Source organism: Elephantulus edwardii, unplaced genomic scaffold (assembly GCF_000299155.1).
Source record: "Elephantulus edwardii isolate Elephantulus edwardi_28Jun2011 unplaced genomic scaffold, EleEdw1.0 scaffold00208, whole genome shotgun sequence".
NCBI classification, from domain to species: domain Eukaryota; kingdom Metazoa; phylum Chordata; class Mammalia; order Macroscelidea; family Macroscelididae; genus Elephantulus; species Elephantulus edwardii.
In genome coordinates, this window is record NW_006399958.1 from 3,029,882 (window position 1) to 3,044,929 (window position 15,048).

Sequence of the window (15,048 nt, forward strand, 5' to 3'; positions counted from 1 at the left end):
GATAAGCTTGACAAGAAAGAAAACTCCAGAGCCAGGCTAGGTTCTAGGGACCCAAGGTCTGCACTTAAAAGCCTCCCACTTCCCCCTCTCCCCGCCCCAGGCAACCCCCCCCAAGAAATGACCGACCTCGAGTTTGTTATTTTTTTCTGTAAAAAAAAATTTTAAAGGAGGGGCACCATGTACCCCCCTTCATTGGGAGAAAAGGGTGTCTTTCCCTTGGCTATCTCCCACAAAGACCCGGACACACACACTGGCTAAGGCACAGCGAGGGCGAGCAGGCATGCTTTGGCAATGAGGCCCCTACAGGGCGGAGGCTCTGGGCATTAAGAGCTGCAAATGAGCGGTGGTGGTGGGATGTGTGAGCTCAGCACCTTTGAAGGTGGGGGGAAAGGGGACAGTGACTCAGGGCTCCCGAGAGAGAAACAGCAAGAGACAAGAAAAGGAGGCAGGACTATGAGGAGGAGAAACTGGAATATGAGGAAGAAGAAAGACAGAAGAGGAGACAGGAGGAAGGCAGGGATGGAAGGAGAGAGAAACCAAGATGGGGGTGGAGAAATAGGAGGAAGAAATTGGAAGATGGGAGAGAAGAAAGAAAAACAAGAAAAATGGGAGGTGGTGGCCCTGATTTGCAGATGAAGAGAGAAAACCTCTGTTCTTGTAGAAAAGAGAACAGGGGGGAGAAAAAAGAGGAAGAGTGAAATAGAACAGTGGATGCAGGGAAGAAGCGGAACGATAAGAAAGGAGGAAAGCAGCGGCAGGGGGGAGGACATTGAAGTGAGAGCAAAGTGAAGGAGACAGGAAGTGAGGGGGGCGGGAAATAGGGAGGGACAGGAAGTAGGAAGCCAGAGAGGAGAAGCTGCCGGAAGTGGGTGGAGGATGCTCTGCAAGGGTGTCAAGAAATCAGGGCTGGAAAAAAGAAAGAGGGGAGCCAGAGGGGTTAAAAAGAGGGGGACGGGGAGCCCCGGCAGCGCCCTCAGCTGAAGAAGCTCAGGCGGCTGGAGTAGACCAGGTCGGTCAAGTAGGTCAACAGGTTGATGGCGGTGAGGATGGTGATGGCCATCCTGCGGTCCCAGATGCAGATGGACTGGCCGACCGCGCCGCGGCAGCTGATGTCCCGGGAGCGCTGGGCTTGGCCGCCGAAGCGCGAGTCGAACTGGTAGAGCGGCCAGAGGACCATGGCGGAGATGTAGAAGAGGACCGAGATCAGGGCCAGGGCGGAGAGGAAGCTGGGGAAGGGGATGGGCAGCTCGTTGGTGCAATCGCAGAGGTTCAAGATGATGGCCACGGCTGACAGGATGAAGCACATGGCGTAGACGGCCACGCACCACTCCAGGGTCGCGTGTCGGGTGTAGAGCGTGGTCTCGCTGAGGAAGGCGAAGATGACGCAGGCCACGAAGGTCTCCACCACCTTGAGCAGGCCTGACACGGTGGCCATGTAGACCGTGACCTCGCCCGGCCGGGCCCGGGTCCAGGACACCTCGTAGGCGTAGGCCAGGAAGGCCACGATGGAGCAGACGCAGGCGGCAATGGCCTGGTCCCGGACTTGGCCGCGGGACAGGTGCTGGACGTAGGTGGTGGGGTAGATGATGGAGGTGGACAGGCAGAAGAGGGCTGCGTAGCAGGCGTAGGTGATGGGAAAGCTGGTCCAGGAGAGGGGGAAGAGGTGCTCGAACTCGCAGAGTTCCACTGCGATGATGATGAGGGTTACAGCGAAGCAGAAGCACCACGTGAACATGGCCCAGTAGCCCATGGGTCCCGAGTAGGCACCCACGCTGGCCACCAGGGAGAAGGACGCGCAGGTGGCCAGCAGCTGCAGCAAACGGAGGAGGGTCAGGGGCTTGGTCAGCGTGTGTCTCACGCCAGGGAAGGCCGACCTCGTAGACGTGCGCGTTACTGGCGGCATGGCTGAGGAGGAAGGCATAGACAATGCTGTACAGAACTGATCAAACCCTCGTAACCCACGGTTGGTCAGTGCAGACCAGAGCTTCATAACCCACTGCCAGTCAGTACAGATTAGATCATCATAACCCTCTGCCAGTTAGAATAGACCAGACCCTCACACCCACTGCCAGTCAGGCCAACATTCCAACCATAGCACAAACCAGAATGCCTACCCACCACCGGCCAATGCATAACAGATTGCCAAAACCCACCGCCGTCGATCCATCCTGACCCACAGTGCAAACCAGACTGCCAGGACCTACCATCCACCAGTACAGCCCAGGTGACCACACCCACTGCTGGTGGACTGGAACTACTAACCTTCTGGTTAGCAAAGCAACATAAAAAGTGCACACCAGGGAAGGGTGGGCAGGGAGAAAAATGCAACAATGAATGAATAGAAATCCAAAGTCTCTAAGTTCATTAAGATTAATAACGGGGGTCGGGGAAGTACACTCCAGACTTCCTCATGCACCAAAACCAGTACCATCCAGTCCATTCTAACTCTTCGCTGACATCCAGCTAACCATTTTGAGGCTGTAGATATTTATGGGTAGATACTGGGTTGTCCTTCTCCCGAAAAGCAGCTGGAGAACTTGAACCACTTACCTTTTGGTTAGCAACACAACACAACACACATAACACTACACCCCCAGAGCATCGTCCTTCTATAATACACCAAACTAAAGCCAAATCCGTTGCCTTCGAGTTGATTCGGACCCACAGCAACCCTCCCATCAGGTTGCTAACATTGTAGATCTTTCTAGAAGGAGAGCCCCTGCCCATCTTTCTCCTAAGGAGCGGCTAATAGACCTGATTGGCTAAACTTTTTGGTTACCAGGACCTCACATACTGTACTAAACCACCCCCGTACAAATTCATGTACAAACTCATCCCCGTCAAACAATTCACCAGCAGAATCCCAAGACTGTAAATCACAGGAGAGGAGACTACCCCACCTTCCTCCCACCAAGCCGCTGATGGATTCGAACCACCAAAGAGGCCGCTGAGCAACTCCCTCCTATCATTGAGGCTACCGGAGTTCCCTCCTTAGACAACACTCCAAACAAAAACCAGACCCACTTCCGTCAAGTCACTTGCAACTCACAGCAACCCTTCAACGGGTTTCTGAGGCTATCGACTGTTGTGGAAGGAGACCGTCTATTTTTCTTGTGAGGAAGCAGTTGGTGGATTCAAACCACCAACCTTCTGGTTTGACTTGGGAAGAGACAAAAGGAGGTGTGCCAGCTCTCTAGTGCTTTGCTAACAAAAAAATACCACAAGGGGGTGGCTTTAATGAACAGAAGCTTATTTTTTTCCTCACAATTTAAGAAGGTAGAAATCTGATTTTAGTCTACAGCCGTACCATCCTGAACGTGCCCGATCTCGTCTGATCTCGGAAACTAAGCAGGGTCGGGCCTGGTTAGTACTTGGATGGGAGAAATCTGATTTTAGGGTCCTGGCTTTAGGAAAAGGCTTTCTCTGTGGGTTTTGGGGTTCTCAGGTTCACTGGTGATCTTCACGTGGTGTGCTATCTTCTTTTATTTTTTTAAATTTTTTCTTTTATTATTATTTTTTGTGTGAGTGTACCATCAAATCAGATCTGACTGGTACAGAAAGAGATTGTCCCTCCTTCCCCGGCAGAGCATCTGGTGGATTCAAACCGTGCACCTCTGGGATTGTAGTTGCAGCTCCCTACCACCAGGCCACCAGAGCTCCCCATGGTGTGCTATCTTCTAACCACACAAACTGCTTGAGTAATCTGCTTCCTTATATCTCAGAAAGAGACTGACCCCGGACACTAATACTTAGTACTAAGGACTAAAGAAAGTGTTAATAATTAGAAGAAGGTGCACCTGATCCACGCCATGGTCTTTCTGTGCATCTGAAAGTTGGACAATGAATAGGGATGAAAAGAGTAATCATTGCCTTTGAATTGTGATGTTAGAGAAGAGTACTGACTAGCCCATGGACTGCCAAAAGAACACACAAATATGTCTTGGGGGAAAAACACGCAACTAGGGTGGCTCCTTAGAAGCAAGGAGGGTGAAACTTGGGGCATGTTGTCAGGAGGGGCTGACCAGTCCTTGGGGAAAAAAGACATCATGCTGGACGAAGTGGAGGGGTCAGAGAGAAAGCCCTTCAACAAGACAGACTGACACAAAGACTCAAACAGTGGGCTGGGGCCTATCAGAGACAGTGAGGATGGTTCAGGGCGGGGTTCAGATGGGCCGTGATGAGTTGGAGTCAACTTGATAATGGCTAACAATTACACTAATCCTGCTGTCTGAATGTTATGTGCCTGTCAAGTCGCTTCTGACTCATAGTGACCCTATAAACAACAGCCCTGGCTCTATCTCTTGCCAACCTTACTTTCTCTGACACACCCATCCCCTTTACCCCAGTGACAGAACCAGACTACCTCATAGAGGGTCTTCCCTCCACCGTCCCAAGCATGACGTCCCTCTCCAAGGACCGGTCCCTCCTTGCAACATGTCCAAAGTATGTCAGATGAAGCTTCAGAATCCTTGGCCTCCAAGGAGCAGCCTGGTTTAACCCTCTCCAGGATGAACCTGTTTGTTCTCCTAGCAGTCCATGGTATATTCAACACTCTTCTCCAGCACCACAGCTCAAAGGCATCAATTCTCCTTCTATCCTCCCTAGTCATTGTCCAGCTCTCTGACTGCAAAGACCATGGTCTGTATCAGGCGCACCTTAGTCTCCAGACTGACACTGTTGCCCCTCAGTACCTTGGAGAGGTCTCTGACAGCAGACTTTGCCAATGCCATTTTTTCTAGAACAACAAAAACCCAACATCTGAATTATATATAAATATATGTGGATATACTGATTATAGACACAGGGGCAATGCTGTTTGGAACCTTATGGCTAATAAGAGACCCTGCTGGACAGTTTAAAGTGGCTGTAACGCACTCCATACACACCTTTGACAGCTGACACTGCGGGGTGTGAGGAGAGCCAATTTATGGAAATCAGCATACACCCACTTGAAGAGTAAGGATCTGGTCAGTGGTGCTGGGGTGAAAGCCCAAGGTCAAGGTCGGCTCTTCTGTGGGGCAGTTGTGCTCTGTCCTAACGGGGTGCCGTGTGTTGGAATCGACTCACAGGCCACGGTTTTTCTATGCACCCTTAATTGCAGTGAGCGTGTTTCGAAGCATCTGTCTAGGAACCGGCGGGATGGTGTTAATCATCTCCAGATGAGCCGCTCAGCTCTCCAGGAAATTAATTACACGCAGATTTCTGAGCCTGGGAGGTCGGCACCTCTCACCCTTCCCCAAGGTCAAATCCACTGGAGAGATGAACGGCGTGTGCAGAGACAAGGAACACGCATGGAGGGTGAAGTGGGCGCTTGAGATCACCAAAACAGCAACAAGGGGGGGAAGAAAAAAAAAGAGAAAAATCCACAACCCAACAAAACGACCCTGAAAGTGGAGTTCACACCACACTGTTCAGGGAGTGGGTTGCTTTCACTGTAGCATTTTTTTTCTTTTTTTCTTCAGGGAATATTGGCGGCTTAGTCGCCAGGGAGGCACACTGCCAGCTCGGAGGAGTCCCTCCGTTGGGAAGCAGCTGGTAGTTTCTGACTACATGGTCAGGCTGGCTTGCTGTGAGGCTTCAACTTGCAATAAGCACTTGCTCACTGCCACCGAGTTGGAACAGACAGACAGACGGCTGACCCTCCAGCGACTTTGTCAGAGGTCATAAATCATTCAGAAAGAAGACTGCCTCTTTTCCTCCTACAGAGCACCTGGTGGATTTGAACCACAGGCCTTTGGGTTGGCAGTGCGACTCCTTACCACCAGCCCACCAGAGCTCCCTACAACAGATAGGTCTATAAGGAGCTCTAAAAGGCTGAGTCTATAGGGAGCGGGGTTGCTAACCCAAAGGCCTCGTGTCTGGAAGTTGAATCCACCAGCAGCTCCGACTAAGAAAGATGAAGCGATGAGCAGTCCACTTTCCAAATGATTTACAGTGGCTGGAGGGTTGGCTCTGAGTCAGAACCAACGCAAAGGCATCTCCTCACGTTAGCACTTTATTAATTCTATAGATTCTGGACTGTTAGGAACTTGGCTGGCAGTTTGAACCCACGTAGCTGGCTGTGGGAGAGAAGCTTGACGAGTCTGTTTCCAATAACATTGTTGCTGTTATATGCCATTGAATTACTTGTGACTCATAGCGACCCTATGTACAAGAGCCCTAAATCCTGCTCTATCCTGTGCCAGCCTCTCTCTGACACACCTACTCTCACCACCGCAATCACTGAATCGATCCATCTCATTGAGGGTCTTCCTCTCCTGCGCCGTCCCTTCACCCTCCCAAACATGACGTCCCTCTCCAAGGACTGGTCTCTCCTTTCAACATGACCAAAGTATGTCAGACGAAGCTTCAGAATCCTTGCCTCCACGGAGAAGCCCGGCTTTACCCTCTCCAGGGCAAACCTGTTTGTTCTCCTAGCAGTCCATGGTATAGTCAACACTCTTCTCTAGCACCACAGCTCAAAGGCATCAATTCTCTTTCTCTCATCCCTAGTCACTGTCCAACTCTCTGAAGCATAGCATGTAACTGCAAAGACTATAGCCCAGATCAGGCGCAACTTAGTCCCCAGCCTGATGTCGTTGCTCTTCAGTACTCTGGAAAGGCCCCTGACAGTTGACCTTCCTAGTGCAATTCATCTCTTCATTTCCTGGCTGCTGGTACCAAGCCCTGAAAACTCCAGACACCCAGGGCTCAACTTTTAACCAAATACACTCAAGATGCACTGCCTTTAAAAAAAAAGGAGGGGAGGTCTGGTGGCCTAGTGGCAAGAAGCTGTACTGCAATCCCAAAGGTACACGGTTCGAATCCACCAGATGCTCTGCCGGAGAAGGAGGGACAATTTCCTCCTGTACCAGTCAGATCTGATTTGACAGTACATGCACAAAAAATAAATTTTTTTTAAAAATGCCTCGCCACTCTATCAGAACAGACTCAAAGCTGGTCCTCCATCAGGTATCGAGGCTGTAAACCACATGGGATAATCTCTATCCCGCACACCTGACGGTGGAGTCGAAGTACCAGAGAGGCAGGGACTTGGGGTTGACAGCATAACTCCTTCATCAATAATATGAGAGATATCTAAGGACCCCTTAGAGCAATCCACTGTGTGTGATGAGAAAGGCAGCACCCGGCAAGGATGAATGACGCCCAGGAGGAATGGAGGAGACAGGAAACACAGGGAGGAAGCGGGTAGAGTTCTGTTACATCACGAGGACATCACACATCACAATGTGCACTGCTGGGTGGCAAAACAGCCGGCTCTCTGCACTTTGGGTCAAATCACTGAAAAGCAGCTTCAGAAGAGGAAGCGCTAGGGGCCAGTTCTGCTCTGTAACACGTGGGGCCCACGTGAGCTGAAAGCACTTCAGTCAAGTAACAGAACACATGAGAGACTGTGCTATTAGTACCCAAACATCCACTTTCTGTTACTAATTCAACTGTCTCCTCACCAACCCAAAAGTTAAGTCCTCTGAAGCCTAAACCCCATCTGTGTTGCTAACGGAGTCCTAGTGGTACAGTGGGCTAAGGGCTCAGCCGCTAACGAAAAGGTCAGCAGTTCAAGACCACCAGCCGCTCCAAGGAATAAAAAAGAGGCAGTCAGCTTCAGTAAAGATTTACAGCATTGGCGAGCTCTGGTGGCCTAGTGTCAAGAAGCTGCAACTGCAATCTCAGAGATGCAAGGTTCGAATCCACCAGATGCTCTGCTGGAGAAGGAGGAACAATCTGTACCAGTCAGATCTGATTTGACGGTACACACAAAAAATAATGAAATAAAGTAAATTAAAAAAAAAAAAATTAGAGCATTGCAAGCCCCGAAGGCAGTCTGCCCTGGCTGTTGGAAGGCTGTGTGTGATTCAGAATCCTCTCTTGACAGCGGGTTTGGGTTTGCTGGCAAAAATGGTGAAGGGCTTTGGCCCCTATGCACCAAAAGGTCAATGGTTTGAACCCACCAGCAGCTCCACCAAAGAGATGACCATACAGTCTCCTCTGAAGATCCTGACCTCCGGAGGCCCTGTACGGTCATTCCAGTCCGTCCGTGCCAGATTCTCTCCCAGTGAGCCCCAGGAGTCTCTCCCGTTATCATCTCATTGGGAATAGGGTTTTCTTTGTTCTGTTCAGGAGGCTGTGTTTGCTGAGGGTGGGGTGCCAGCCTCCTCTGAAACAGAAAAGACACTAGGCTAGCAATCACCAAGGAACCCTAAAAACTGACGGGAGAAAGCCTTTTCCCTAGAGCTGGTGTTTGAAAGCAGACTTCCGGCCTCTTCAGTGGTGACAAAATAAAGGTCTGTTCATTAAACTCCCCCCTTGTGGTCCTTCTGGTATGGACGCACTGGAGAACAAAGACATCTCTCCCCTCCCTTCTCCTCTACCTTTAAGACACCATGTCTCAACTTCCCCCAGGATTCTGTATTGAACCCCTTCTCTCAGCCCAGCAGACAATTCCAGCCTCCACTTTCTCAGGCATGGGGAGACACCCGCCCCCTAACTTTCCAGTCTTTCAGTTCCTGGGAGATATCAAAGAGTTCTTTCTTCCCTCCCCAACTTCTGGATCTGGGTCTCAGCCCTCCGCAGCACCCCCTGCTGGCTCCCCTTCCACTCAGCCGTGGTGGTGATGGCTCCACACGCCCACAGCATCCTCTGCCAAGGGCCAATGTTTCAGAAGCAGACCACCTGGGCTTTAGATTGGATACCTAACCACAGGCCTCTGAGCAGCCAGCACGCAACGTGTGTGTACCCCCAGCGCCACCCCCATCACTGTAGTGAGTCAAAGCTGACTCTCCTGACTCCCAGCCAAACAAAACACGAGTTCGTCCCAATTCCCAGTGACCCACAGTGATGGAGTAGAACTGGCCCTGTAAGATTTCCATACACCTTTACTTTACCTTATACTAAGGTGAGCCTGATACAGGCCATGGTTTTTGCAATCACTTGTTATGCATCAGAGAGTTGGACAATGACTAGGGAGGATAGAAAGAGATAGAATAGAAGGATAGAAGGAGCCTTTGAGCTGTGGTGCTGGAGAAGAGTATTGAATGCACTGCCATGAAAACAGATTCATCCTAGAGAGGGTTAAACCAGGCTGCTCCTTGGAGGCAAGGATTCTGGGGCTTCGTCTGACATACTTTGGACATGTTGTAAGGAGAGACAGGCCCTTGGAGAGGAACATCATGCTTGGTAGAGTAGAGGGACAGCGCAGGAAGACCCTCTATGAGATCGATTGATTCAGTGACTGGGGTAATCGGGATGGGTGTGTCAGGGGCAATGAGATTGGCACAGGATAGAGCAGGGTTTAGGGCTGTTGTACATAGGGTCGCTATGAGTCGCAAACGACTCGACGGCACATAACAACAACTATACCATACCATACCATACCATACCATACCATACCATAGCACAGCTGTGCATCTGAGAGCCGGGCAATGAATAAGGATGACAGAATTGACACCTCTCAGCTGTGGTGCTAGAGAAAAGGAGGAAATATCCATGCCATGGGCAAACAAATAAATCTTGGAGAAAGTAGGCAAGGACGGTGAAGCTCCACTTCCCATACTCTGGGCATGTTGCTAAGAGAGGCTAATCCTTGGAAAAGGACATGCCTGAGAAGCTGGAGGGGCAGCAGAAGAGAGGAGGACCCTCCACGGGATTGGACTGGTAAGAGTGACCGCAGCAGTGGGCGTGAGCGGGTCAGAGATAATGGTGGTACAGACAGCACCGGCTTCTGATCTGTGCATAGCGGTCATTATGAGCTGCGCGCCTCAACAGTGCCTCCCAGCGCCGCCGTCAAGAAGTGCATCTTCTCTGGAAGGAACCCTAGCAGGGGTCCCCATCCACTGGCCACTCTGAGAAGGTGTGTCATCTCCTCCTGCGAGGGCTTACGGCAACGATGGGAGGTCGCTGTACACTGGGGCGCCCTTGGTGATGTTGTGTTTGGGGTCTAATTTTGGGGGGGAGCAGCGGCCTCCCACATCTTTATGTCTCCAGAGGGATTACTAATGTTCTTTGGTAGGTTGATCCTGAGGTCAGCGGTAAAGTATTTTAACCACTGTGTTACCCCCGAACCAAACCCACTACCCTGGGGTCCACTCTAAGACACAACCACTAAGACTGTCCCCTGGGGTCTTCGAGGCTGTAAATCTTCACCCAGGCGACTGCGATGCCATCCTGTGGATCTGAACTGCTGACCTTCGGGTAAGAAGTCTAACTCTCTAACCACTGCACAGCCAGGTCTCCTCTGCCCTCCTCCAGGTGGGGCATTTCAGCCTAAAAGAAGCTTCCTGCTCCCTGACTGCCCCAGAAACAAGAGTCCACCAGCTTTAAAAACTCCTCCAGTTGCTTCTCAGGCTCCCCACAACAGGTCCCAACGTCCCAGGCCCTCAGACCCGCTCTGCGGACCCCAGCCGCCTGCCTCAGGGCCGTCCAGCCATCAGGCCCCAGGCTCGGTCTCCTGGGGATCCGGCTCCCTGGTCCCTTCTCAGGCCCCAAAAAATGTCTACCCTCCTGGGAGGAGGATCTTCAAGAGAACTTGCGCAAGGAAACCAGACTTCCTCCTCCGATAGCCATGGGCTTAACCCCTTCAGGGCCAGCTCGCCCTGGCACCCCAGGCTCCCAAGTCCTTCTCTTGCAGGATCTAAGTCCCCCGGCCCCTCTTCTCTCCCACTCCCCCCCCAACCTCCACCCCTCTTCCTTCGGACTCCTGGGAATCCTGACCCCCAGGCCTTCCTGTTCAGACCCAAGGTCCTGACTCCCACCCCCTCTTTCCCTCCTCCCCCAACCTCCAGTGTCTCCTTCTTTGGACCTGGGAGTTCTTACGCCCAGTTCCTCCTCCCTCGGACCCACCCCCTTGTCCCTCGGACCCGGGAGTCCTGCCCCCCAGCCCCAGCTCCCTCGGACCCCTGCCCCTCCTTCCTCACACCCCCAAAGCCACTCACCAGCGGTTTCAGCTCAGTATCCAGTTGCAGAAAAAAAAAAATCCGGCTGCGCAGGCGGATTAGACCAAACACCTGGAAAAAGGGGGGTCAGAAACCAGGAGGGAGGAGATGTCAGCGTCCAGCGTAGCCTGCGCTCCGCCCCCGAGAGGGACCCAGGAGGCCGGGTGAGGGCCTCTGGGCAGGCGCATGCGGAGGGCGCTGGCCAAGGCAGCGATCTGACCACAGGCAGGGGCGGCGACCCGCCTCGCCACCTCCCTACCTCCGTCACAAAGGGCCTGGGCGGCGCGTTTATGAGCAGGGCTCAGGGGCGCGTCCCGCAGGCGCGGGGACGCGGGGCCCGAACCCGAGGAGCCGGCGCCGCGTGGCTGCAGGCAGGACCGGGCAGGGACCGCGGGGGCGCTCGGGCCGCCGGGGCTCCGCGCCTTATAAGGGCCTCGGCGCGCGCTCTCCGCAGGGCCATCTGGAATGTGGCGCAAACGGGGGCGGGGACCCCCCTCGCCCCGCCCTACGGGCTCCGGAACTGCCGCTTCACTCCAGGATTGGGGGGGGGGATGTACTTCTCCCCAGCTCACCAAAGGGGGCCTCCAGAAAGGGGAGCACTGGGCCCCACTTCTGGGTCGATCAAGGTGTAAGTTTGGGGATCTCTGGCTGTAGGTCCAACCCAAAGGCAGGCAGTTCGAATCCACCCGTTGCTCCGCAGTCTCCTCCAGTGAGATTAACTGTCTCTGAAAACCTGCTGGAAGGTCGGCTCTGGGTGGGTTTCCACTCGAAGGTACACACAGCACCACCACCACAGGGGTCAGGGAGCCAGGGTGGGCCAAGCAGGTCAGGAATCTCAAAAGCTGGAGGTTTATGCGCGCCCAGCTGTGCAGCCTAAGACAGGCCTGGTGATCTGCTTCGGTAGAAAGTTGTTGGTTTGCAGCTGCCTCCCATCGGGGCTTGTCATCTGAGCGCTAAAGTCTTTTCCCCTGAGCAAAGGCTTGGGTATGTTCACACTGCTAATCTTTTCCTTAATTCTGGCTTCCCCAGAGCGCCTTCATTAAGAATATTAACAATAATATTCAACTCACCGGCCTCTTGTGGACGCGGGCTCCAAGGGACCCTCCGTCCACCTGGGGAACCTCGCTCTGTCTGTGACGCACACACCACAGCCTCAGGTGAGGTGTTGAAAGTATTAGTTAATAGAGTGCCTTCTCCTCACCTTTACCAGCACGCTGTCCTTTTGCAAGGACTAAAAGTACTTGCCGTGGAGTCTTTTACTGACAGCTGACCCTCCGGCGGTGGGGTTTTCAGAGGCAGTAAATAACCAGAGAGGAGATGACCCGCGCTTTCTCCCACAGAGCAGTAGGTGGATTCGATCCACCTGCCTCTGGGCTGACAGTGAAGCTCCTTAGCGCTGCCCCCCCCTCCCCAGCTCCCTTCGATTAACACAGAATATTGTAAAACAGGCCGCGAGGGCTTCCCCAGAGTTTGCATGTTGACGCTGGTGGAGTGCACAGGCCTACAGGCAGTTTCCACCTCTCCAGGGGTTCGAATCCAGCCGTGGCTCACAGGGAGAGAGATGGCCCAGCCCCTCTCTGGTGCTGTCCAGCCTTGGGAAGCCACTGAGGCCTGCGCGGCCCGGAGTGGGGAGAAATCCGAGGCTGCCATTTTTTTGCAGAAGGACAGGACAGTGGCACGTCTTGCTCCCTCCGTAGCAGCGGGGTGAGGTTAGAACCCTTGACTTTTTCCTATGCAGCCTGGCGCATCTGCGCCCCCGAGGCTCCAGTATCACAGAGTCGCCCTCTGCCTTCCAGTGGATTGCCGCTCACAGTGACCTCCCGGAAACCACAGGTCTCCGAGGCGCGCTCGTCTTTCTCCCGCTGCTGGTATCGAACCCCTGACCTCCTGGCTAGCAGCTTCACGCACTAGGGCCGCAGGGCCTCTAAAACCCGCTGTAAACCTTACAGACTCTTCCTCCCCCCACCCCCACGCCGTACTCCTCTGTCTGAACTCGAAAGCCCTAAGACAGCAGGCTGCAACTACCAACCAAAGAAGCGTGGCCGCGGGCTGGGGACCAGTTCACTGTCCAGCCTCAGGCGGCCTTTTCAAAGGCTGTAAATAGCACCGAAGGGCGTTCCCCATCTTTCTCAGGCAAAGCAGCTTGAGGATTCGAACCCAGTACCTTCATTTGTACTTCTTGAGACCCCCCCCCGCCCCACCCAAAAGTACTCCTGACTTAGCATTAAGCCTCCAGGATGGAGTAGCCACAGCTCACACCCCCTCTGAGGACAAGGTTCACTGAGGAGGTGCCAGGGGCACCACAATCCCCGTTGAGGGGAGCCCGCAGAGCCCCACCACCTACCGTCCCTTCCCAGGGGACGAAGAGAGGGAGGGGCAGCTTCTACGGAGTCGGTGGCTGGGGATGAAGACGGGGACCCCACCCCTCCAAGGAGGTGTTCGTTCATCCCAGCCTGGAGGCCTCCAACCGTCCCTTGAGGTCAGAGCTTTGGAACGCGGGGAGCGAAGACAGGAAACTGGGAGGCCTCGCACGAGCCACACCCAGAAGCTCAGATGGTCCCCATCACCGGCTGCCTCCCGCCGACACGCCCCGACGCAGCGCTGGGTGGCCGCCCTGGAGCGCCAAGACCACGCTGTCGTCCCAGGGTGCACGTAGGAGCCACCACGCCTGCCCAGCTCCGGTCCTCGCCTTCGCGTCTCCCTCTTCGTTCTCACGAAGTCGGGGCCCTGGCTCAAGAGCCTGGCGGTAACTCTGAACCCCAGACACTCTTCCTACTCAAATCCCGGACGCCCCACTCCAAGCTCCTCCTCAGATTCCAATACTCTCAACCCAGGACCAAGATAGCGCCGCGCTTCTGTTCCTGGAGTCCCTGTCCCCCACTACCACCCCCAAACCCAGGAGACCTAGTCCCCAGCCTTCCTCTCCTCCAAACCCAGGAGCCCTGACCCTTCTCCTCAATCAAGCCCAGCGGTCCCGGCGCCCCTCTTCCCCAGATCCAGGAGTTCAAGACTCAGTCCTTCTCGCAGAACTGGGAGTCCCGACCCCAGGCCCCCTTCTCTCCCAATCCCGGGGTTCCTGATGATCGCCGGCCCCTCTTCCCTCGGCCCCAGCGTCTGGGGTCCCCAGCCCCTCCTCCCTCAGCCCCAGCAGTCGAGGGAGGACCCCGGCCCCTCACTTTCCCCAGCTACTAAGAACCCACAGTCCTGCTCCAGCAGCGCGTGTCCAGCGACACGGGCGCCCCTCCCCGCTTGGCCCCCACCACCTCGCCTGCAGGGCGCCCGCAGCCTCACCTCGCGACCAGTGGCGGCCGGGGGGCCCCCAGAGCAGGCGGCGGCGACAGCTGCAGGCGAGCAGGGTCTGCAGGCGGGTGGGGTCGGCGCGCGAGGGCAGAGGATTTCCCCAGCGGGGGTGGGGCCTGGGGCGGGGCATGCGCTGACCACGCCCAGGCTGCCCGCGGTTGGGCCCGGTTTCCCGCCCACCCCCCACCAATCCGCGGTCCCTGTGAAGGGCTGAGGTCACCGGTTGTCAAGGTAACCAAACAAGGAAGACAACAGCTGGCCGAGTGAGCGCTCCTGGGGAGGGGGTGGTCGCCCTCCGCAGCTCAACCTTGGAGAAGTCTCCCGTCCAAGCCCCAGAAGGCCGTTGCCATGGCAACCAATCTGTTGTTTAGCATCATCCCCCCCCAAGCCAGATCCCCTCCTAGATTTTTCCCCCCTCTCTCTCGCCTCGTCCCCTTATTTGTGCCTGACCTTGACGAGGATGACTCACGCGTGGACATCTCCGGGCGCAGCGGGTGGGAAACCTGGGTCCTGTTCTATGGGGTCTGTGCGCCCAGGGTCTCTTATCCCCTGTGGGGTCAAGGGTGCTGATCCTTGGGTTTTAAGGGGTTAACCAGAGGGGGGGTTAGAGGTCTAGAGGATGCGGACCACCGGATTCCGTAAGGAGCCAGGGATGGGGCCCACCTTCTCGGTCCCCAAGGCGCGGAGGCGCCGGAGGCGGAGAATCTGGGTTTTGGGGGCTGGTCTGCGCGCGTCTGGGAGGACAGCTATTTTTGGCACGCATTCTTGGCTCCCGGACCCAGGGAAGGGCGCGGGGCAACCTCCCTTCCTGAAGACGGGG

The 15,048-nt window shown here is 54.7% G+C and overlaps 1 protein-coding gene across 1 annotated transcript; it reads right to left on the bottom strand.

Annotated features, from left to right (window-relative positions):
• Positions 1–973: 973 nt before the first annotated feature.
• Positions 974–1,903, bottom strand: MYADM (myeloid-associated differentiation marker). The gene has a single exon (XM_006897380.1). It carries the CDS (start codon positions 1,901–1,903, stop codon positions 974–976), a length of 930 nt encoding a protein of 309 aa, XP_006897442.1.
• Between the last annotated feature and the right edge of the window lie 13,145 nt (positions 1,904–15,048).